Source organism: Haliotis asinina, chromosome 4 (assembly GCF_037392515.1).
Source record: "Haliotis asinina isolate JCU_RB_2024 chromosome 4, JCU_Hal_asi_v2, whole genome shotgun sequence".
NCBI lineage: Eukaryota > Metazoa > Mollusca > Gastropoda > Lepetellida > Haliotidae > Haliotis > Haliotis asinina.
The window spans coordinates 57437552-57463476 of record NC_090283.1 but is presented as its reverse complement, the minus strand read 5'-3'; the positions used below and the strand labels follow the sequence as shown (position 1 = coordinate 57463476).

At 40.1% G+C, this 25925-nt stretch overlaps 1 protein-coding gene across 3 annotated transcripts in view; it reads right to left on the bottom strand.

The window, feature by feature from the left end:
• Positions 1 to 25514, bottom strand: part of LOC137281710 (protocadherin gamma-A4-like) — a 72569-nt gene extending 47055 nt beyond the window's left edge. Inside the window, exons 1-2 of one of the 3 annotated variants that reach the window (XM_067813129.1) lie at positions 25408 to 25514; positions 16618 to 17337 (exon numbers count right to left, since the gene is read on the bottom strand). In XM_067813129.1, coding sequence (XP_067669230.1) covers positions 16618 to 16641 — 24 coding nt within the window. In that variant the 5' untranslated portion in view covers positions 16642 to 17337; positions 25408 to 25514. Of the gene's footprint in view, positions 1 to 16617; positions 17338 to 17924; positions 18314 to 25407 lie in introns of those variants that run through there. The other 2 variants (XM_067813128.1, XM_067813131.1) reach the window with 2 other exon arrangements.
• Positions 25515 to 25925: the final 411 nt, after the last annotated feature.

Here is a 25925-nt window from a genome sequence, read left to right as displayed (position 1 = left end):
ATGCTTTTGTAGACTACCGAGACGTGAAGTATCGAATCACTTATATCATGTCTACTACTATTTAGTTGGACGATACACAACCATCAGAAAGTTATACTCTGATGCTATACTAAGACAAATAATGCTAATAATGCAAGTAGGTTATTGTTTAAGTCAAACGATATAAGTCATGGATATTTAGCATTAATCTCCATGTATAATACATGTGACGCTTGAATACATTATAAAATGAGGCACAAATATCAGGCAAACGGAAAACAAAGTCGCCTCCCTTTGTTCCACCAGGTTCCGCTGTTAGTAGATTAGAATCACACATTTGAACCGATGTGATGACGATCTTGTTCCCTACACCTACCCGAAACGTACGCGAGGAGAACTGCGAAAAAAGCTGGGCTAAATATCTCCCTCAAACAAATCACAACAATTGTTGACTTCATATGACAGTAGTTATATTTATGTCAATGAAATAACCTAGGTAGCCTTGAATGGTTACTCGTAAACACAAGGCTTATAAACATCACCAATCATTCCAGTAAAGTACCCCGAGTGACTCACACGTTTAAATACCTTGAACTGTTCTTCAACATCCGTACATTGTTAACGCTTGTGATTCATGTGTCGGGAACGCATCTCCGGCTCTACGTCGTAGATCCAGTTAAATGATGTCACCTCTTCTTAATTCATGAAACTCATCCTAAAAGTTATAAAATTCTAGCCAACCCCATTTTCAAAAGGTAAACATCCACCACTAAAATGATTGTGAAACAGTTAAGTCTCTGGTAAAAATGCCGGCCTAAGGAACCATCTCAAGCGATCGTCTTACAACGCCATTCAGCTCTCTCAGAAAACTAAGATGTGGAGTGAAGTGAGACGATGTGCGGGTCGTTTCAATCTGATTCACAACATTAAGATTGAAAGGTGATCGGTTACACACAACAGGCTCTCTGGAGTGGCAATACAGTTTCCTTAGAATCATTGAAGTGATGTTTATAAAAACCTTGGTTAATGTAGGTTATACCATTTTGGGGTTTTGATTCGAGACATTATCAACGCACCTGATCACCTCATTTAATTTCATATAGCTCAACAGATCGGTGGGCGCTTTCATACACCTTATATTACATTGTTGCACATATAGTTTTGTGGATGCATCGTTTCAGAGATAAGTGTTTCTGCTATAGTATCTGACACTGAATGCTTCATTTTAAGCATAATAGAAAAGAGGTGAGCTGTGCAATCTCGAGGAATGTGGTACTGCAACAACCCAGTACAGCCATGCAGAATGTTTGTACTTACTTAAAATGGGTATAATTAAACGTAGCTGTAGAGGTGTGAAAGTTTGCAAAATTTTGACGCAAATGCATAACAATAGGTCTTTAGCAACTAGCATGTCGCAGGAGGCGACTAACAGGATCAGGTGGTCAGACTCGCTGACTTGGTTGACACATGTCATCATATCCCAGTTGCGTAAATCGATGCCCGTGGTGTTGATCACTGGGGTGTCTGGTCCAGACGGGACTATTTACAGCTTGAATCTTGCTGCGTTCGGTTTTGTTGTGCAACAGGGCATGATGGTATCAAAGGGCGTCGGGTCACTCTTGTACAAAAGTTATGCGATTTAGTTGACAACATTCAAGGCTTCAATAAGGCTTTCAAAATGTTTTCAGAGGAGACATTTCCATCAGTGAGAAGGCAATGGCGACAGGCTTGTGGCTTATTGCCGGACAATGGACTCTCCTTTTGGAAAATACTTGTTATGGTAATTTTTCTCGCTTTAGTATAAATGACGATAAACTGTAAAATCATGGCGAGAAAAAATTGAATGGATTTCACTCATTACAGATAACTGTAAGCCTTTAAAGCTATGGATGCCAGCCACAACTTCTTATAATTTGTAGAAACTGGGTGTGTGACAGGCATGATGTCATATCTGCATAAACCCAGGTGGTTAAAGCGTCACCTCGTCACGCCACACACCTAAATTTATATACAGTGTAGAATAACAAGTCCTGGATAATGCTAGCCTAGCCATAGCCAGAATATTGTTGAAAGCAACGAAAGTCACAATCACTATTACAACACCTATAGGTTTATCCCTGAGTATGCAACAGGCAAAATTGTTTCATTGGGTCTTCGCAAATTGCCCAGTAAAGTATATTTTAGTTGAATGTCATATTAAGTGATTATAAGCCACAATGCCACCAAGCCACAGCGGAATCCCTTCTGATCCAGTGTTAATCAGGGCGTTACGTTTCTTAGAAAACCTGTTCTAAACCATAAACCCCTTAATACACGTATGGACTCATGTTTAGCTGGAGAGAGGATATCCGCACAGAATGGCGCCGATGACGTCCACGTACACCATCTCACACGTACATGAGTAAATGAGTGAGTATGTTTTACGCCGCTTTTTGTAATAAATGAAATGATCCAGAGACGCAAGTCTGTGTCTCATGCAGCTTGACAAGAAACCAACCGATATACAAAAGACGATGTGCAATATTTTTAATATTACTATTTTACTGTTGTACATACAAGACAGTCTAAGAGCCACGACTCAAAGCCATGAACGCCTGACACCTTATATGGATAGGTATTCCTGTATATTCTTTATACGATTCTTATTCCTTATTCTCCTAGGAACTTCTGTTTATTCTTTATACGATTCTTATTCCTTCTTCCTCTCCTTCATCAGAATCAACTTGACGCAAAGCCATGATCATATTAAAAGCTATTGTTGTCACAGAAGCAGCATTAAAGAGCTCACGTCGAACATATGACAAAACTTGCAATGTTCAGCCAGCAAAAAATGAAAGGTACAATCATGCTACGGAAGGCGCACGGAGCTCCAAATGGCTGAGGCCCCGAATATAATTGGTCAGAATGGCAAAGAAAGAATAACAACCAACTGCTTGAAACGTTTTTACGCTTGAGTGAAGATCCGCAGTCACAGGGTTCACATGTGACACGATTCCCAAGGGAATGAAAGGGCTGTAGCATCTGAACTAGACGGGCAGTATTATAAGTGTGTGTAGACATTAATTGCTCAAGAGCACATTGGTTAAAACGTAGAATATGGTAATAACCTCACAGGTTGTTGTTTAAGCTACCTGTATAGGGATGTACTATGGAAGGTCAGATGAACTTATTTACAACACTGTTGTTTAATCCGCTGGGTACTTTCGTCGAGATATCTCCCGTAAACGAACCATACAACCTAAGTTGTTCGTAATACAAAAATGTTGAGACAGACAGATTTGTTATTAAAGTCTCGCCTCGTATTTACAATTAGAAACAAAAGACAAGTCAATAAAACGAAATATCCTTAACGTGCCACCTATTAAGAATTACCAAGCCGTTCCCAAAGTCCAACTGAACTCTTGATCATTAGTGCATATTTTTCCATAACTAATATTTTTGACCACGTGACAAATCTCATATAAAACAATAGAATCAGCATGTATCAAATGTTGACCGCTAGTACTGCGGCGTTACAATAGATGACATGATGACGTAAGCGGAAATCAAGACATGTCCTCAAACACGTGTGTTTGACTTTCCCCACTGTTTCCCGACTACATACAGCTAGTTTACCTCTCAATACACTAACAAATTGAGTTTGATAAGCCAACAAAAGAGAGTGGGCCCACTGCTAGGGAATCACGATGTTCCGTGTGTTTAGTCAGTCTTGGCACCTCTTCTCTAGGCTGCGATATGCTGTGAGCAAATGTAATCTGTTGAAGCTATACAGAAGCCACACTACTTAGCTGAGTGGTGTCTTGCAAATGCCGCTGAGCAGTAATTATGAGACAGGGATCTTGAGAAACTCAGAAGCTTAGCTCGGAAATGGAGACAATGTTTGGCACCGTGAACTGTCTGCACTAGTACACATGCTTAAGTTCATTGTCCTAAATAATACGAGGTTATGTTCGATGAAATCTACTATAATTACACTATACCATTTAGAAAGTGGTAAGGCATAAAATATGTTATATTTGGGATTACACTTTCTTGGTAAACCCCAACCCGCTCAGTCACCGCTTAGTTTGCTCGCTATTAGGTGTCTGACTAGGAAGGCAGGGGTTCGAATCTCGGATGAGATTTCGCTGAAAGTGTAATCCCAGATAAAACATAGGTTACAGAAATATACCATAACTGGAAGTACATAAATCGATAAAGGCAAATATATACAAAACATGTTAACCGAAAGGAATCAGCTGATTGTGCATGTGAGAATAATAATGCCTGACATACATAATGTGCTCGCTATCTATTATTTTATGTTATATCAGCATTCTGCATGGATGATTTCATTATCTGGCTAAGGTAACAGGTAATTACTTATCTGTGCATATAACTAAAGTTTTTTAAAGCTGTCTAACAACTGGGTGTCTAACAAACGGGAAGAATCCATTTCAAACATACGACTTATTATGTACATACATATCATTTTGACATTTTGTGTAAGTGGAATGTATTCTGGCTAAAAGGGTAGGTGTTAGTACATTTCCTTGTCGGACTCCTTTGATTCAACCAATTGTGCATTTGAAACGTTTAAAGTCTGGAACATTTATCAACAGCAACAAATCTCCTTATTTTCCTTCGATCCAACTTCTGGTTTCAAATTTCAGGAACTGGTACGAATAATCACTCAGTGCTCGCTGCCGTTATCTTAGTTCATTTGCTGGAATCTAATGTTTAAACAGTCGGCACCCAGGAATACTTTACGAGTCCGATAAGGTGCCGCTAATTGCAGGTTGAGGGTTACCCTGAAGAGTTTATGGGTCGAGAGGCCCCTAATAACCTTCCCGTTAAGTACTCTATTTAACACTTCCTTGTAACAATGGGTGTAACTTGTCGGCCTGACACAAAACTACTAGCCACCTCATAATTGGCTGCAGTACGAGGACATTCATCTTCTTTTTCAATAGCATTATAATTGACAGGGCGTTCAAACATGCGTTTGCTGTACAACAATGACACATGGCACAACAGGTGAAAACAAAGGTGATGTATTGGTAAATGTGTATAGTACTTTCCAATACATGATCTCATTTCAGACGAAACATGCATTTGCAGGTTAGGGAAACGAATTGCCGAGAATCTTTGGCGTTTTGGCTAAGAATTCGTCACAGTTCATATTCATTAATACATGCTTTATATATTTGTTTATCAGACTCTCTCTGTAAGAGTATTCATTATGTAATATAACCGGTTTCTCTTATACAGTATGACATGATTAATGGTTCGTATTTTCAGAAAATGGGACACACTTAACCTTTTCGCGAACTTGTGTTCATTATCACTGATTTGTAGAAATTCGTTTGTATATCATCCACCTCCAGTTTTCTGTGTACATCTAATATTATCTTACCTTAGATAATCACAGATATTCCAGACTGATTATTCTCAGGTGTTGACAGTTTTTTACTAATACCCAGGATCAGTAGTTCACCGTGAAGTGTTTACCAATTGCATCAATAAAAAACAATGTCAATTTCATGTGGTCAGTTGTTGACCACCCTTTCGTACTCGTACTGTTTTCCTGACACACTTTGGTACTGACATGATGAAATGGCTAAAAAGATAATTTTCATGAGAAATTTCTGCTAACACCATTCGATTGCATGACTTCAACCAAATTATGAGCCGTTGTTTATCTATCAATACATAACATCCTATGGTCCCCAAAACATCCTAATACGTCTACACGTCATAAACGCATGAAATGGCAAGTCAAATGTTTAATTAATAAACCCACAAGAGGCATTATTAATAATACATTAGGGAAATACATCAGACATATTCTTTTATCACACACATACGTTAAAGTTGAGAATGTCATCCACATGCCTAACCTTATACAACTACCTTAAAGCTCTACTGAGGCCTTGAATATTGTAACCTTGAACAAGAATCGTATGACTCTCTTGAACATAAGCTCTCAATAACAGAGTGTTCATGACAAAGGACAAAGCACTGAAACCGAACAGACGCTGACGAAACAACAAAGAGAAACATACCAATATTTCCAAATACAAATTCCTTAGTAAAACTGAATAAAATGCGACAAGGACACTTGTCATTCGAGGAGGTGCCTTAGTCTATCTCAGATCTAAGATCACGCACTCGATAAAATGTTGACCGCTAAGACAATGGGACACACTCGTCGACAGCATGTTGCAAAGGCAGGCATTTCACAAAAGAATTTCGCCCTTCTCTAACTGTTGACATTATCAGCAAATAAATCATGACCTGATTGTGACAACATCTTTTGGTAAACAAGCACAATTTTGCATAAAATTGAAAGGTATTTAATAGGTGAAACAAAATAATAGAGCATGAAATAAAGCGATAACATTAACTCATGGGCATGGGGGTGGTGTGGTATGGTGTATGTGTGGGACGGGGTGGGGGTGGGGTGGGGGTGGGGAGGCGGGGAAGGTGTCCAATCCTCCTTAACGCATACCCCCTCACACACCAGGAATGTGCATATTTCTGACGCAAAAGGTGGAATGTTAGTCCTACCTGAATCACAATTAAGAACTGTTCATAGGAGTACAAGACCTAGGCACAAAACTCTCGGAACCATGTAAAATTTTTGAAATCTTAAGGTCTAAGTCATGAGACAAAAGAACAGAAAGAAATATAGGATTCCTTATGCCTTATCTTAAGAAATCCCCCTAACAAAGGAAGTTTTAAAGTTTTGCTTCTAAGATCGATAATCCCCAAGTAGTCTAAAAGAACCCGAATGGCCAAGGTCCAGTTCAGTCCAGTGAAGGAAGTGACCATTGCTCTGGCAATAATGTTTGTTCCACTCAAATCTTGCTTTGTTCTCACCTACCTGTGGCCAACACTTGTGTTTGTCTGATATCTCCATACAATCGGATTAGAAGAGAAATCCTCTTGTTCTCACATTGTTTCTAAATCTCCGATGTTGAGTCAGGGGGTCACCACGGTCAGACACCCCGACGGTTTGTGACTGGACTAGGCCATAGTAACATGCCTCAAGGTTGAATGGAGGTTTGGGAGTGAAAAACCTAAATGTTGACAAGGAAACTGAAGCTGGTGGAGAATTTATCAAACCATTAGATAGGTATTCTGGTGGTTCATGGACAGGATTCGCGGAGGTTTTTTTTTCTAAAGATCCATTGCGCTTCTGAACAGGAATGATGGCAGGATTAGCCCAAAGATAACACGTCCTGACTAACAGGAAGACTGCATAAATCCGAGAAATTTAAATTATTCCTTAAACGTGTTCATTATGAAATAAAATCGGATGGAATCGTTAAATGCCTTCTGTAATTGTGTCCCGCTCTTATTATTAACTACCATATGAAAAATACATATCCGATTGGGCTTACTGACGACACCTAGTTACATGATATATTTATACAGGTTCAAATATGTGTGATTATGGATCAGTGTGAGATATTATCCTTGACATTGATGTAACTCCTTTGAACGGGCAGGACGGAAATAAATTAGATCTTCTTAATAGTGTTTACGTGATATGTGTGGATCATAAACACGTGTTGTGCAGTAATCAGTCATTCCCCGGGAGTGGCCAGGAGTGTTGTCACCTTGTGTTGTAAAGACTGTGACTTATTGGAGAGATCAGAAACTCATCAGTAGTGCTATACCACGCCTAAGGTCACCAGCCAACACTACCCATGTATGCTAGTACGTGGAGATATATGGATAGGAGGTATCACTGGTAAATGTATTTTTGTAAAGAGGACAAGGGAAGAGACGAGGTTGGAGTTTGTCGAACCATTGATTTACCCTTGAGTATTCAGCTGAGAAAGGATGAGAAGAAGGGATGAAATATCTTCTGGAAATATCTCAGATTAAATGATAATTACTAAGTCTGCTGACTGATTGACATTTAGAAGTTGGAACGTCACATAACAACGCATAGTATGGAATTAGAATTTCTTTAATATTTTCAACACGAGGGTAGATGATGAATGAAGAGACTCATTCATCAGATGAATGTAGAAACAAGAAATATATATTGATTCATACGTCACAATACTTTACGATTTATGCATTAAAGCTACTCAACCTTGACCATAGACAAAAAGTCGTATTGAAAGCAGAAATTCAGACTTCCTGAAAAGCTGATTTCTACACGTATTTAATCCTCTTAAGTGAGTGGTAACAAATCACCTGTTCTCACCTGTAATTAGCCGTGTCTTGCCATTATAGTATTGTTGTGCCTGACGTTGTGTCAGGTGTTGGCTATTGTGTTCTAACACAGGAGGAGGTTCTCCACTGAAGCAAAGGAGACCCTTACATAATGCAGTCGCTGTCTCCATGGTAGCTAGTGTACAGATTGTTGGTGAGAGGTGGGTGAGGGCAAATGGATCCCTAGTGTTAGGTCGGGCGGTGAAGGAATCACACAGCGCTGTTATGCAATACGGTTTAAAACGTTAAAAAGTCTGATTTACGGGTTGCACTTGAACTTGGCTGGATCAAGTTTTAAACGGATAATAAGAATTAAAAGTTATTGTAAATTGACTATTCTTATTGCTCCCAAAGCTCCGCCTGCTTTGCGTCTACTAATCTTGCTGCTAATACTCCCTCTAGGACCGCTCCATGCTGATTGCTACTACTGCTGCTACTGCTGCTGCTACTACTGCTACAACTGCTGCTGCTACTGCTGCTGCTACTACTGCTACTGCAGCTGCTACTACTGCTGCTGCTACTGCTACTACTACTACTACTACTACTACTACTACTACTACTACTACTACTACTACTACTACTACTACTACTACTGCTACTACTAGTACTACTACTGCTACTACTGCTGCTGCTGCTGCTACTGCTACTACTACTACTACTACTACTACTGCTGCTACTGCTGCTGCTACTCCTTCTACTGCTACTGCTGCTACTACTACTACTGCTACTACTAGTACTACTACTACTACTACTACTGCTACTGCTGCTGCTACTCCTTCTACTGCTACTGCTGCTACCGCTACTGCTGCTGCTACTCCTTCTACTGCTACTGCTACTGCTACTGCTACTGCTAGGGGAATCGAGTACGGTTTACAATGCACTTAGCAATATTCATTAGACACAGAACAACCTGACAGATCAGATTCATAAAGGGAAAGTACCTTGACAAAGAGAGTTCACAAGAGGTCTGTAAAAATAGGACCTCATACTTTTGTTTTTCAAGAACTATCACTTCCATGACCTCAGATATTCCACCGTACGACACTGCTACCAGACACGTGTCTCTTATCTAGTTGGAGAGAGATGCCAGCACACCTCGATGATGATGATGATGATGATGATGATGATGATGATGATGATGATGATGATGACGACGATGATGATGAAGAAGAGGTCGTTACGGTTGCATTAAATTTAAATGACTTTTTGGCAATTCATCCTCTCATGGATAATTTTTTATGTACATCTCAGCGGCCTTAAATCTGTTTGTACTTAATGTAAAATGTGTTTAATTGCAAACATTACAAATACATGAAAATACATTTTCTCTGAAAAATACCAGGTTTATTGAACGTCTCTGGTATCTATTTGGATTTAAAATTTAAAATGTAAAATGTCTAAAATGCTTCTCTGAAGACATTTCACATCAGTCTGATAACATGTTAAGACCATATTCTGTCACAGAAGTTACTTATCCTCCATGACCGAATTAAATAAACTTATTTCAATCTAAACAAACATTCGATCTACAAAACTTCATGAAATTATTGTAAATATACAAATTGTGGTTGAATATTTGTCGTCGTCCTTCCAGGAAGCTATGTAAGCTGACTCCCGCATAACTTGATTTCCTCTTTCCTTCAAGATTCGATTTTTCACGACATTTCATAAAAGAAGCTACCTTGAACAGTGGTGAGATTACGTCAGCGTCGGTCTTTGAATTTTACATCTAGGGTCGAACAAACAAAACGGTGTTATGATTGCAAGTCATATTGTTAGAAATGATTTTAATATGCGGAAGTGACATGACTGAAATTGATCGGCTTGGTATGTGTTGAGTAATATGAGTCCACATCCAAGGACTGAGAGCAGGCCTTCATTCTACATGCAGAGTCTCACTGCAAACACGTCGGCAGTCAGTTGATTTTCATTAAAAACAAAACAGTGTTGACTTTAATTTCCTCAAGAGACCGAATTACTGCGTACATTTCGATATTTTACATCCCCACCCCACCACCACCACCTCCAGCCCCCCACCCATACCGTCACCATCCCCAAAACATAAATATGGTTGATTTGATTTCATAAAAGCAAAAGCATAGTTTCTTTTGTCAGTGAGTATACATATATGAGCTGCCCTCTACAAAGGCCAAGAACAACGAAAAGTATTACTTCCGAACTAGAGGCACGAGTTTCGATTATTGTGTGCCACAGCGTAGGAATTCATAAGCAGAATCAAAACAACACGAGACACTGGACAGGATTTGTGGATTCCAAAGATTATGTCTACGCAACTCTGACAATCCAAGTCCCGGATTCCCAACACGACAGAGTGAAACTCCATTGTATCCTTTGTGCGTGGACAACTGAGGGAACCGAACGAGGTATCTGGCCAGTGGTCAAGTCTATCCCCTAATCCTTCTAGAAGTGAAGAGAAGGCTTAAGACAGACGTACACCTGAGCGAGCAGTTCTTGATGCCTGATTGAACTCACCTGAAATACACCTGGACGTGTGTTCAAAGGTTAAAAGTGATATTACTCCAAAACCTTTGAAATTACTATAAAACCTTTGAACAATTTTGTGATTTCCGTTCAAAGGAGATATCCACGAAGGATATCTTGTATTGAATACTATTAGAAACTTATGTCAAATACATGATTGCAATAGTACTTGCTTCTTACAAATTTATTTGTATATGTTCGTATGAGGTATACACATGCATGCCTTAACGAGTCAATTCCATGTTCTGACATATTTATTATTGATGAACATGAAGATACTTTGCTGTACTTTCAAATCATCGTGACTGAATGCCATTTTGATTTCTGTTTGGACGGTTCCTCTGTGTACAACATTTATACAAATACTTTTATGCTGTATGCCTGAATCTACTTGACGGTAAATTGAAAACAACTGAACACTGGCCTCACCTCGACGCAAATGACAAAAACCCAACACTGTGGATGCAACGCTGAAGGATATCACACATTGCATCTTCAGCGCTGACAAGACGCCTCGTCTTTGTGTCGTTGTGTAACGGACATTTAAACTTTGTCAAGTAACAGGTAGCATAATTAAGAATGCATGCTAGTAATACACCTCTTGAAATATGTTAAATGACGTCAGTGTGTTAATGCGATGCTTGATTAATTGTACATTTTAAACACCTCTTTGATTCCCTTTCTACGATGTACTCACTGGGTACTTGTGAGTGAGTGAGTGAGTGAATAAGGTTTTACGCCGCTCTTAGCAATATCACGACGGGGAACACCAGAAATGGGCTTTAAACAGTGTACCCATGTAGGGAATCGAACCGTGACGAGTGGAAACTTTAACCATTAGGCTACCTTATATAGGACTGACTGATCACCGCGGAAGAGTTAAATTGTATGGTCAAAATTGCTTAGAAATGTCACGTACGTATTTTTTACATCAGGTAAAATACACAATTACTAAAACTTAATTTTACCGTTGTGTCTGGGGTTGTGATTTAATACATAACATCCTGACGTGACAAAAGCAACAAACAAAATGCATGTTTATTTAAACGATGAGTTGTGTAAAATATGCAAATCAAAACTGCATTTAAAAATGTGAGTAGTGTATACCTTCAGTGAAATTAATGGATGCAATTCTCTTTAAAAAAATTCAGTATTGCATCATCTGGCCATACAGTGCTCAGTTACATTCAATATACATTCCTTTGGATTTTGATACTTAAAAATTCGTCATTGTGATCTAGGTGTTGAGTTGATAGGATAAATCGTTTTGATATGTGTGGAACTGAATATGAACCCGCATGTTTTACCAAGGCCTATTATTCTTCCTACTTGCTAAACTTCCCCATCTTCATATAAGCCTTACGAATTAACACTACACTAACATCAACGTGTCTAACACCTTCTCAATCTATGAGTCCATCTCGCCGACACTAGTAACTACTGACTTTAATCTCATCTGATTATCACATTGGATTTATGCTTGCCATCAAAGAGTGTTAATGTCTGACATTCTGTTTACTTAACCTCTCTCAGTGTTCATTTCAAAATGGCCTCTATCAACAATCCGTGTTTATTATTTTCTGCTTCTTGATTTGTTTACCAGTGTTTCTCCGACAGTCAGTCCAATAACACTATCGTCAATTTAATGACAACGTTATATGCAATTAAACGACCTGGTAATTGTTATAATACAAAAGGAATAAGACATAATATGAAAGATTTTTGTTGTCACTCTACGTTTTCAATAAGCAGTGTGGTACAGTTCCGTGGCGAACTGGAACCTCGGACACTATCCTGAGTAAGATATCTCAGCAAATTAAAGCCGCCATTGACAGAGAATAAACAGTCTAAAATACTTCCAGGAACTGATTCTGTAGGGAGTACTTATATAACGCTAGTGCCAAAACATACTATCTTGAGAAACGAAAAATTTGGTGTTCGGAGCAAAATGGCTGGGGAAATCTTAACTTAGTGAAAAGTGAGTGAGTGATTTATTTTTACGCCGCTTTTTTAGCAATATTCCAGCAACATCACGGCGGGGGCACTAGAAAATGGGCTTCACACATTGTACCCATGTGGGGAATCGAACCCGGGTCTTCGGCGTGAAGGGCGAACGCTTTAACCACTAAGCTACCCCACCGCCCCTGTAGTGAAAAGTAAATCTATCGACCACGTAACAGCGAACTACTGGTATAGGGTACACACACATGAAAAACATTAGTGAGGACAATGAGGACACTGAAAATGCAAAAAGCAATAACAGTCAGGAAAAGAAGTTTCGTGGATGTCAGCTTCTTTATTATGAGGAACACAACTTTTCGGAGTATATCCTTACTCCTTCATCAAACGGAGAAAAACGTGTGTCACTCTAACATCATCATTACATACACACGAACTCTCGCTCGTATGCATGCACGCACGCACACACACGTATAAATACTTATGTTTATAGACAAACCCCAACGGATCAACATAGCTCACAAAGAATGTGTCAGTTGTTCCTGAAGCCCCTTTTACAGTGGTATGCAGCGATATGTACTTCGATACAAGCACATTTACTACCTATTAATATTGAGTCCCAGCAAGAGACTTATGAATAGGAAACCTATTTGTCCAGCCTTTGAGGTTTGCTACCCTATTGAAGTGTTTTATTAGTTCCCCAAGCTGCGGTGTAGCTCGCTATTGTCACAGAGGACGGCGCGAATGCAATGGGGGAGACTGTACAGTGCATTTCCCTCTGAAAGCATTGTGCTGAGCTGTCGTGGGAACGGCTAGGAGTTGGGGCTGGGTCAGGGATTCAGGTGTGTATCCCAAGGCTTCGAGTATTTTGAATTCATGATTAGTTGTGTATACATATTCGGATGGCAATATCAGACTGAAATTTACACATTTCCTACAAATTTATGCTATGTTTTATGTTTGCACTTGAACATAATGAATAAAGATATCATTTCAAATATCAATTTGTTCAGATATTTTGTGTTGGTCTAAAGATATTCATGACCGTACGTTATGATAAATCTTACACATTGTTCAAGTGAGCCTAAGAATGTTCCTCATGGGTGTTCACATCAGCCTAAACATGTTCCTCATAGGTGTTCAATTGAGCCTAAGAATGTTCCTCACGGAAGTTCAAGTGAGCCTAAGAATTCCTCATAGATGTTCCATGGGTATTCAGTTGAGATTAAGAATGTTCATGGGTGTTGTAGTGATCCTAAGAATGTTCATGGATGTTCTAGTGTGCCCAAGAATGTTCATGTATGTTCTAGTGTGCCCAAGAATGTTCATGGATGTTCTAGTGTGCCCAAGAATGTTCGTGGATGTTCTAGTGTGCCCAAGAATGTTCATGGATGTTCTAGAGTGCCCAAGAATGTTCATGGATGTTCTAGTGAGCCCAAGAATGTTCACGGATGTACTAGTGAGCCCAAGAATGTTCATGGGTGTTGTAGTGATCCTAAGAATGTTCATGGATGTTCTAGTGAGCCCAAGAATGTTCATGTATGTTCTAGTGTGCCCAAGAATGTTCATGGATGTCCAAGTGAGCCCAAGAATGTTCGTGGATGTTCTAGTGTGCCCAAGAATGTTCATGGATGTTCTAGAGTGCCCAAAAATGTTCATGGATGTTCTAGTGAGCCCAAGAATGTTCACGGATGTACTAGTGAGCCCAAGAATGTTCATGGGTGTTGTAGTGATCCTAAGAATGTTCATGGATGTTCTAGTGAGCCCAAGAATGTTCATGTATGTTCTAGTGTGCCCAAGAATGTTCATGGATGTCCAAGTGAGCCCAAGAATGTTCATGGATGTACTAGTGAGCCCAAGAATGTTCACGGATGTTCTAGTCAGCTCATCAGTGACCACGTGTGTGCCACTGAGTGGCGTTTCCTTTCATGATATAAGTATATATGTGCATACATGATGTTATGTGACTTAATAAATATATTTTCATTTATTTTGATCTATTTAAATAGCTGTCTACATTAAGCGTTGTTACACTGGTACACATGAAATAAAAGGTTACGTTTGCGATCGACAGTCATAATGGTAAGAATTTTTTTTACGAAGTTCTCGTAAAAATATCTCTATTATATAGCAGACAAATAACATCAAACAATACATAATGCGTTTTAACTTGAATGCTAAATATGCATGGCAAGTAAATATGGAAACTTTCCGATAACTCCTGTTATTCGTAAATTAACTTGGTACGTGACAGAAAGTCACCAGTTTAACATCTACCCACATCACTAAACACACGTCATAGTTGTAACCAAACAGACTGTAATGCATGGCACCTACAATTTATCATTTAATGAAACATTCAACAATTGACCAAAAATGTTTTATGACAAATATTAAATACGTTTCCCTCCATCTTTAGCAGAGTTAAAAGCAAATACTACTTATTGTTTTGTTCAGAAATACAAATAATCAAATAATTATAATATAATTATCATATTAATATGTTCGAGGTAATATACAAGTCTTTATGTTAAATCTCAGAGTGTGATAAAATGACACCTATAAGGTTTGTGGTATCCATTAACTCATGTTCTTGTCATTTCAGAATTATGCACCACCAATGTCCAATGGTCAAAACACTCATACAGAATAGTTAGGGGGACTATTCCCAAGGCATCAGTCAAGCCCGGTTCGCCACTGTCCTTGTTCGTAGGATGTAATCCTCCTGGTAAATGATTCAAAGAAGACGCGTTTTAATATCCCACAATTCCATGACAATGGAATAACGATTATAATGCTCGGCTTGGTCAAGGCGTTAATCCTGTGGGAGACTGATAAGTGTTCCAAAACGTCATCACTACTACAGCACCATATACAGCACCAGCAACGACGTCGACATTGTACATACACTGCAATTCTGGCCATTTTGTCACAGCACGCCTTGAAATGACCCAACACTATAACTCGTTGTAAGGCAACGTGCATGTGTCAATATAATACACCAACAGGACTTTTTGTGTGTAACATTTGCCGTAGTACACGAGTCTTAACTTTTTTAGAGAAAAGGTTTATAATGACATAGCATGCCAAGGCGGACTGCGTGGTTAACACACGGTCATATTGAAACGGACTTGCTGTTTCTACATGGAGAGTTAACTGTATTTGAATCTCTTAGACAAAACTCTATATACGTTACATGCCCGCAGATTGGTAGCCTTTTTCTACAGAAGGTAAAAGACTTCTAGCCAACGTTTACCTTATAAAAAGGAAGCGTTCGTGAAATCTCACGTGTATTATTCGGTAGTATTAATACACCTATGGATGCAGTGTGGTCTCGATGCCACCAAGCCTGTATTTGAGTACACTGAGTTGGAAAGTGGTTTCTTGTGTTCTGGACAATGATATGATAAAGAGTTTAGATCATTAATACATCATAAATGTGATTCAAAAGACGTTCAAGAAGACGGGATTCTTTTCATAGAACAAAATTTAATAGTAATGACGAAACCTATATTCATACTTTTTTCGAGTAGTATATAACTTAGGGTGGTGAATATAGTGTTCTTCAACGTTTTCGAGTAGTATATAACTCGTGGTGGTGAATATGGGTTCTTTCACTTTTTCGAGTGGTATATAATTTTGTTGGTGAATATGTATGTGTTCTTTAACTTTTTAAAGTGGTATATACCTCGTGGCGGTAAATATGGTGCTCTTTAACATATTTCGTGAAGAGTATGACTCATGGTGGGGAATATAGTGTTCTTAAACTTAATTCGAGTAGTATACCTCTTTTAATGATTATGGCTCATTATGTAATAATTTAGCATTACCCCATCACTTTTGATAGATAATGGTAATAAAAGGCAATCCATATAACTTTTCCACAAAATACACGTCTACACCGCATGTGTGAAGCAATGCATGTAAATTTTTCCTTAAACAATCAATGTCTCTGTGTACACATACCTGAGTAAACTTCATCTCATTCATGCATAGTCGCCTTGGCTTCACAGGTAAATCCGATAGCGCCCTCGCTGGTATATGTGATATCCTTTACAGCTGTTTAATGTACCGTCAGCACACTGCCTGTCCACAGAAGCTATTCTCAAAGTAAAATCAGTTATTCCGTGTTTTGCTGTGTTTGACAGGTAGCCGAGTATTGAATAAAGTTCCAATTAAGCTGACATCAAACGATGCAAAGGTTACGTAATTATTTTGAGAGTATTCCTAATCGTTCAGTAACACATGGAATCCAGAGATCGACATTCGAGTAATGTCCACATCAAACCATCCATTCAGATGAAGCACCGCAGAATATTTCAGTTTCAGGCAATCAAGCAAATAGGTCCTGGTTCGTCTGTGTTTGCAACAGACGTGTATGTGTCCAAAAGAAAAGGTAAAAGAGTATAGCCCTGTTTACTCCCAAGAGGAGGGGGCTGGGGTGGCCTCCTTGCTCCCTCCCTTTTTCGGGTTAAGCCAGCTCAATACCTAGAGGTCACGATTGGTCTTCGTCACAGAGTATCCCAGTCGAACAAACGCAGACATCCGTGTCTCAATAGAATAAGACTGAGCTATTGTTGCAACTGTCGTTTTGCCAAGCGTTTACGGCTGAAAAATGTCCAGTATTTCACCGTTCCCTTAAAGTCTCCGTGGCAGGCCAAGAAAAAGTCATCTGTAAATCCTTGTCTGAAAATATATGAGAGTTTATTAGTGACCAGCTCGGGACCCATGTAACAGTTACTTAGGCAAGTCTTGCTGAAGGATGAAATATCATACAATGTCAAAGCAGGGGGTCTCTCAAACCTGTTACGGAACAATGCCCCAGTAACGAAACACTGAAATAAACCAGCACAACTTGGGCAACTTCAGTGTGGACACAAGTTTGACATTTTCCCTCGATGTATAACACAGCGGCATCATAAAAATTAAAATAAAATTAAAATTAAATATCGAGAAGCATAAATAAGAAGGTCTCGTAAACTTGTCAATCGTAAATAGAAGCGTTCACTTAAGCTAAAGCCCTTAACACCTTCAATAATACTCGAACAACAATGGAAAAATTTTATACACGTTAACACACATCAAGGACGAACCACTCTAAACAAGGATACAGAAACATTGCTCGTATTCCTCTTGGATGTCAGCACATATGTACACAGTCATAAAATCAATACTGTAAAACACAGCTCACATTAAGCAGAGACAACACATGATACTGATACTCAAAGGTGACCGTAAACATAATCATAACTCGGCGAAATATTTATACCCACTTCAATCTATGAATTCTCGGTTTTATGACCAGCAAACACTGCTCGTTATCTTTCACCTCCAACACGATGTCCAAGTTATAAGGTTGTATCTCACTGTGCGATAAATCCTATAGTGAGACTGGGAAATTAGGTGTGCTATGTTGGTTATTTCTTCTGAGATTATTCACATCCTTTGCAAGTCACGGATTTGCTCCAGCTGTCAACTTCTTAAACGTCTAAGTCCCGTTCACTATGGACTTTCACTGGGTCAAGTACTCCGGATACCCTGTGAGAGTCTTGGTGATTAATCCAGCGTTTAAATCGTCCCAACATATCTCCATGCTGGCTACATAATGTTGGAGTGATACTCAATCAACAAGTTGGCAGCCATGAAAACTTTCGTGGAGTATTGTCACGTAAAAAAGCACGAGGTCGCACGAACAGTGTTTTGAACAAATACCCGGTGTTCAGCCAATCAGATCAGCGCATGGGGCATCGATAGGGAGAGCTCTTATTCCATCTAACAGCAGTTGTCTCCCTTTGAACATTAGCTTCATTTTCTCTTAATCTATCTAATCGGGTGTTTTACGTTGTTGAATAATTCGTCAAAAACAAAACGGGTTTGAAGCGAAATTATCACGATCATTTTATTGTTTACATAAAAAGTTGATTAGGTATAAACCGTAGTTACTGTACTTGTATCTGTGACGACTCGAAATGTTCAGAGGATTGTGGAACCATTCCTTACTGAAAGAAATTTGGAGACGGTCAACATTTCTTACAACACGCTCTTCTGACATAACATTGTGAATAAGGATTAATGAACAATAATCCTATTCTCTTGTTTCAGTAATAGCATATAACGTCGCCATTAGCAGTGGGTCTCGACCTGGAGGATAATAGGCTATTGTTACTGTTATTGATCAAGTTACTAATGGCTGCCAACAGAGTTAGTCACAGAAACACCACGTCCATAACTTGCACCACAGATGTGAGGGCAACCAGGGATTAAATTACTGGAATATTCTGCGGGAATGGAACTCAATACACTCTTGAAAATGCCTACCTTACCACACAACCCCATATAGCCCTTGTACTCACAGTTAATGTACATTTACGCTATTGAATTTATAATTCGAAGAAGAATATGTAATATGCCTACAGGAATCAAATTAAAAAACACCCCCCCTCCAAAAAGACCCCCCAAAAAACAAAACAAAAACAAAACAAAACAAACAAACAAACAACAAAGCAAAAAACAAAACAAAACAACAACAACAACAAAAAAAAAACCAACACTAAAACAAGAAAACTAAAAAAACCCCAAAACCAAATATCAGCTATTAGTCTGATCCAATCCAGTAAAATAATTTTTTATCGAAAACTGATATTCCAACGATGTCTTAATGTACTGGTTTCTTATAAAAGTAGGAATATGATTAATGAACTCGAATCAAGAACAAGCTATAACTCGACGTCACGTATTTCGCAGAAACCAACGCTGTAGTTAGTGGGGATAGGATTCATGATTAGTAACTAGTATCCAAAGACATATGAAATACATAATTATGGATTTGATTAAATATCTCAGACCCTGGTTGCCTAGTGACAATGATAAATTGGTCTTGGTATCATGTCTCCGTGTACTATGATCCCTCATGCTTCATGTAAAATACAGGGCGACGGGGCACCATATTGCTGACAGCTTTCGCTCGTCGCGCCGAGGACCAGGTTCGATTTTCCACATGGGAACAATATGTAAAGCCAATTTCTTGTGTCCCCTTCAAATATTGATAAAGTCACTAACTCACTAAGTCACTAAAGTCACTCATAGAACATACTCATAGCTTTCATTTTTGATTTCGTGCTTGACAATAAGCGGAATAGACCTAGTCAGCTCCTGTGCTGTATATAATATGTATATTATCTCTATTACACTGTAATAACATCTCGGTACATTAGTTGTATGGAACAACCCGTGACGGTCCCGGGGTAGAATAGGCCTTCAGCAACCCATGCTTGCCATAAAAGGCGACTATGCTGGTCGTAAGAGACGACTAACGGGATCGGGTGGTCAGGCTCGCTGACTTGACTGACACTCATCGGTTCCGAAATGCGCAGATCGATGCTCATGTTGTTGATCACTTGAGTGTCTGGTTCAGACTCGATTATTTGCAGATTGCTGAGGGCGGCGTAAAATTAACTCAATCAAAAAAAGTTGCATGGAACACGTGCAAGCATGTCGCTATACAGAGCACATTAATCCTGACCGTGAGATCAAATCCCCTTTCGCCACATCGCCATTAAAGGGCACTATATCTAGAAGATATCTCCACCGAGTCACATTCACAGATCACTTTGTCAATTTGCTAACCCAGAGTTTATGATGTCGGCCTACAGTCACATGATTACCCTATCACAGAGAATCAATGTCTCAGTTTCTCAATAACTCAATAATCATCGTTTACTGAAAATTGACAAACCTCCACTGATAATTAGATTCAGTCGTGAACGACGTGGCGTGAGTTCAAAATATATGAGATTTCAAGCAAATCGTAGTAAGTGTCACACTATGACACACAAGAGCCTAATTTTCCCGTCCTGATATTCAAGTTGCCCCTTGTCTCCGCTGTGTGTTATTCAGGTCGTGGAACGAGGTGAACCCGTCCCTACAACCTGTTTCCACACATCGATAGCCGGCAACAGGTACACGCCGTCAACCTGCCCCCTGTGTAGCGCTGTGAGAGAGTGTAGGAAGGTTTCCTGAGGGGCGCTCTAACTGCCCCCTGGGCCGCGAGTGTAGAGGGGTTTGGAAGGACCGTGAGAGTGTAGGCGAGTAAGGGAGGGATTCCGGGGAGGGACGGATACTCTAAAGGGGGGTACCTGAGTGTGCTTGTCACCTTGCTGATGGTGTCACACGTGTTACAGTTAAATGCAACCTCTGTAACCCGTCTGAAGTATACTGTATATATAAAAGATGTTACATGCTTCAGGATATCCACCATGGCACCATTTCTGTGACACGAACGTCGAATACATAACCGTTTATTATCCTACAAATTGTTATGGGTGTCAACTTCATCTGCACTGTATACACAACATTTCAAGGCTTTTCCTTGACCCTTCGTCATTCACCTGAAGGATATCAACTTCCATATGCCTCTCAAGAACCTCGTATATCATCCGTTAATTGACATGATAGAAATGACGAAACCCTTTCCACAGGCATAAGAAATTTGCAATTGTTCAGTTCTGACCATATCCTCAGTATGTGTTTGTCTGACGCCTGGTTCAGCTACTCATCTGTAGCGGAAGTTTTATGTTAGTAGCGCTGGGCGTTTTAGGTAGCCCAGTGGTGAAAGCGTTCACTTGTCACGCCGAACACCCGGTTCAATTCGCCATACAGATGCAATATGTGAAGCCCATTTCTGGTGTCCCCCGCCGTGATATTGTTGGGATATTGTTGGGATATTGTTGGGATATTGCTGGAATATTGCTGGGATATTGCTGGGATACTGCTGGGATATTGCTGGAATACTGCTGGGATATTGCTGGAATACTGCTGGGATGTTGCTGGGATACTGCTGAGACATTGCTGGAATACTGCTGGGATATTGCTGGAATACTGCTGGGATATTGCTGGGATATTGCTGGGATATTGAGAAAGCAGCGTAAACCAAACTCTCTCACTCACGTTTGCAGCGACTGAACGATACTGACTTCACCATCAGAATTTGTTTTGAAATCACTGTCAAAATAAAGAACGTTTATCGGAAATCATTTGGGTTTCCTGTGCGCCAGATTTCAAAATGCCCTCTATATGCTTACCATTAAGTTTCACAACCTTTGACAGGCCTTTCAGACGTTTCTATAACACCACTGTCACAGTATTACAAACATAGCTTGACTGCATGTGCTTATCTGGGGAAAACGCGAAACATGGCATAGTCATTTTCATAAATGTGCGGATCAACAAACATATGACAGGCTGGATACTAACATATGGATTTCGTTGATGTTTGATACTAATTTCAATACAGATATCTGAACTAATCATAGGCTTTGGGCGTCTTTGACTGAGTCGGTATCAGGCCCAGTGTTGCGAGATACAGGGAACTGGGTCATATATCATCCTCATTGGTGTTTTTAAACAAAACGCATCCACCAATGTCAGTGACCAAGGTAATGGCGACACGGTGCATGTTTGCTATTGAACGCCACGAAATGTCTAACACCATGAACAACATATAGCGAGACTGTTGGTGATCAGAACTAATAACGATGACTTTCAAACATAAAGACATGAGGGAAAGCCGCGGTTCTACATGCATCACACAATAGGTCCCGTGAAGATCTGGGTTAAAACTGGTCTTCAGGAATTCATGCTTGTTGTAATATGTTACTAACGGGATCAAGTGGTCAAACTTGCTGACTTGGTTCACACATGTCCTCCTATCCCAAATCCGTAGACCGATGCTCATGCTGTTGATCACTGGATTGTCAACTCCAGACGCGATAATTTACTGACTGCAGCAACATAAAAGTAACACTGCTGAGTGCGACGGGAAACAATAAACTAACCAATCACGAGATAGTATACACAAAACTACACTGATATAGGATGCCACTCGCCTGTAATTACCTACAGTTACAGAAAGGCATGCTTGGTTGATTAGTACAATGGGAGTCAGTCGTTAAAAAGCATCGATGATATACAACGTGAGAAGACAGATATTACCCTGAAACAGCTGAAATGGCCTGTCTTGGGTGTGATGGGATTTGTCTGTGCTATTTATTGCATGGCGTATGGGGGTTTATGCAGTTATTACATGACATATGAGGGCTTATACGGCTATATGCTCTTATAAAACCTTGCACTTTGACAGCCCTAAGCAATGTTTCTCTAAATGAAATGCTGTGATCTGGCATTGATGGAATATATTCCGACTTCCTCATGTAACTGTTTAATGATTTTTCTTTCTATGCCCTCAGTGCCAGGACAATGTATTGTTCTCTTCACACGGATAACTTAATATATGTCTACCCAGCTATACTTAAATACATTCCTTCATCTCTTCGTAGTTATCACTAGGTCTACCTCCACACCTACCCTGCTGTCCACCCTCTTTAAATACAAACACATCTACCCATCTGTCTGTCTCAATACACTTAGACACATCTCCCTACATACACAAACAACTACCCATCTGTCTGTATTCCTACACCTTGACACATCTACCCATCTGTCTGTCTCAATACACCAAAATACATCTACCCATCTGTCTGTCTCAATACACCAAAACACATCTACCCATCTGTCTGTCTCAATACACTTAAACACATCTCCCTACATACACAAACAACTACCCATCTGTCTGTCTCAATACACTTAGACACATCTCCCTACATACAAACACATCTACCCATCTGTCTGTCTCAATACACCAAAACACATCTACCCATCTGTCTGTCTCAATACACTTAGACACATCTCCCTACATACACAAACAACTACCCATCTGTCTGTATTCCTATACCTTGACATATCTACACATCTGTCTACCTCCTTACATACAGATACATCTACCCATCTGTCTGTCTCCCTACGCCTAGACACATCTCCCTACATACACAAACATCTACCCATCTGTCTGTCTTCCTACACCTAGACGCATCTCCCTACATACACAAACAACTACCCATCTGTCTGTCTTCCTACACCTAGACGCATCTCCCTACATACACAAACATCTACCCATCTGTCTGTCTTCCTACACCTAGACGCATCTCCCTACATACACAAACATCTACCCATCTGTCTGTCTTCCTACGCCTAGACACATCTCCCTACATACACAAACATCTACCCATCTGTCTGTCTCCCTACGCATAGACACATCTCCCTACATACACAAACATCTACCCATCTGTCTGTCTTCCTACACCTAGACGCATCTCCCTGCATACACAAACAACTACCCATCTGTCTACCTCTTTACATACACAAACATCTACCCACCTGTCTGTCTTCCGACACCTAGACACATCTCCCTACATACACAAACAACTACCCATCTGTATACCTCCCTACATACACAAACATCTACCCACCTATCTGTCTTCCTACACCTTGACATATCTACACATCTGTCTACCTCCTTACATACAGATACATCTACCCATCTGTCTGTCTCCCTACGCCTAGACACATCTCCCTACATACACAAACATCTACCCATCTGTCTGTCTTCCTACACCTTGACATATCTACCCATCTGTCTACCTCCTTACATACAGATACATCTACCCATCTGTCTGTCTCCCTACGCCTAGACACATCTCCCTACATACACAAACATCTACCCATCTGTCTACCTCTTTACATACACAAACATCTACCCACCTATCTGTCTTCCGACACCTAGACATATCTACCCATCTGTCTACCTTCTTACACTTACAGTCATAACTACCGATCTGTCTTCCTCCATACATAAAGACACATCTACCTAGCTGTCTACCTCTTTGCATACAGACACACCATCCCAACTGTTTCTCACCTCCCGACATCTACTCATTCATTCAGGTCACGCTGTATCATTAATTCTCTCTATTTATGAAAGCAATGGTCAAAATATACGTCAGATATTGTTTCAATTGAGGCAAAGTGCCTTGTCAGATCTGCCAAGGTGTTTTAATGTGTGTGTGATAGATCATGTTTACCAGGACATAAATCAGACGTCAACCCAGGCGTGACTAGGCTGTTCTTGTTTCCCGAATACATCCATCACGACACACTGTCGTCCTCCTAAACCCGCGTTTTCATCTGTTTCCTCCATGCAATGAGGACATACACAACCTGACCTCAACATTACACACACATTGCTGAACACTGCAGACAACACGTTCATATCACATTTTCCTTGTATGCTAAATGTAGAATTAACTTGAGTGAAATCTTATGTGGCATTATACATTTCCATGATACTTCAAAGAATACGCTAGAAATGGATGGCATCATTGTGAGACTATCTTAGGCTGGACCGCCACAGGGCATCTGGAAATCGATCCTTTACTATACGCGAACCAAGACTGATGAAAGCGTGTTCTGTTTTGCTTCAAATCGTATGGGTGTGTGCATATGGGATAAGTCAAGATCTGGAGATCTGTTTGTCCAATGTTGGGGTAGACTAGGCGATGGATTATGGTTTGGATTTGGAGGCTTGGTTTGTGTGGGATTTGAGGAGTAGACTCAGGCTACATTGGGAGTAGGTGTCACGCGACTTCACGACCGTGACATTTGTGACATCACAGTCTCTCTTCGTTTCAATGACCTACATACACTCTAACACAGCTGGACTTGAAGTCGTAAAAACGCCGAATCTCTCCCAAAGTTCTCCTTCAGTGGACACGAAACAAACTGATTCTACTGATTGTCCCTTTAAGATGAAACACTGACCTAAATACCCAGCATTATATAAATACCCTGACAATAGTCTCTTACCTAGAATGTCCAACTCGATCCAAGCATCAACGTCTTCAAACACATGCGCGCAACAGTAGCGTTGTGACCACGACGGTCTAGTGACGTCGCCAACAGCAGTCCCACACCTGTATCAAACCCAGCCGTGGTCAACAACAGCCTCTAGCCACACAACACATACAAATCACACCTGAAAGTAAACGCTCGCGTATTGCTAATCCTGTAGGCCAATAATAAACTGAAGGTAGGAACACGGGAAATATTATTACTGCGAAGAGTTCACGACTTACCGTGTGTGTCGCTCTCGTGGCCAGAGTTGACGCTTGTTATTCAAGAGGGTTATTTGCCATTTAATAAAATTAATTTATTCCATCGCGTTGTTGTCGTGGTCAGCGGAGTGTGTCGGCCAGTGGAGCGTGGTGGGAACGTGTCGCTAGTACAAGACTAGGGGTGAGACTGTGGAGTCCTGACTCAAGTCATGTATCACTGTCTGTATTTGGGTTGGGTCTAATGTAATATAAATCCGCAGCTCGTTTAAG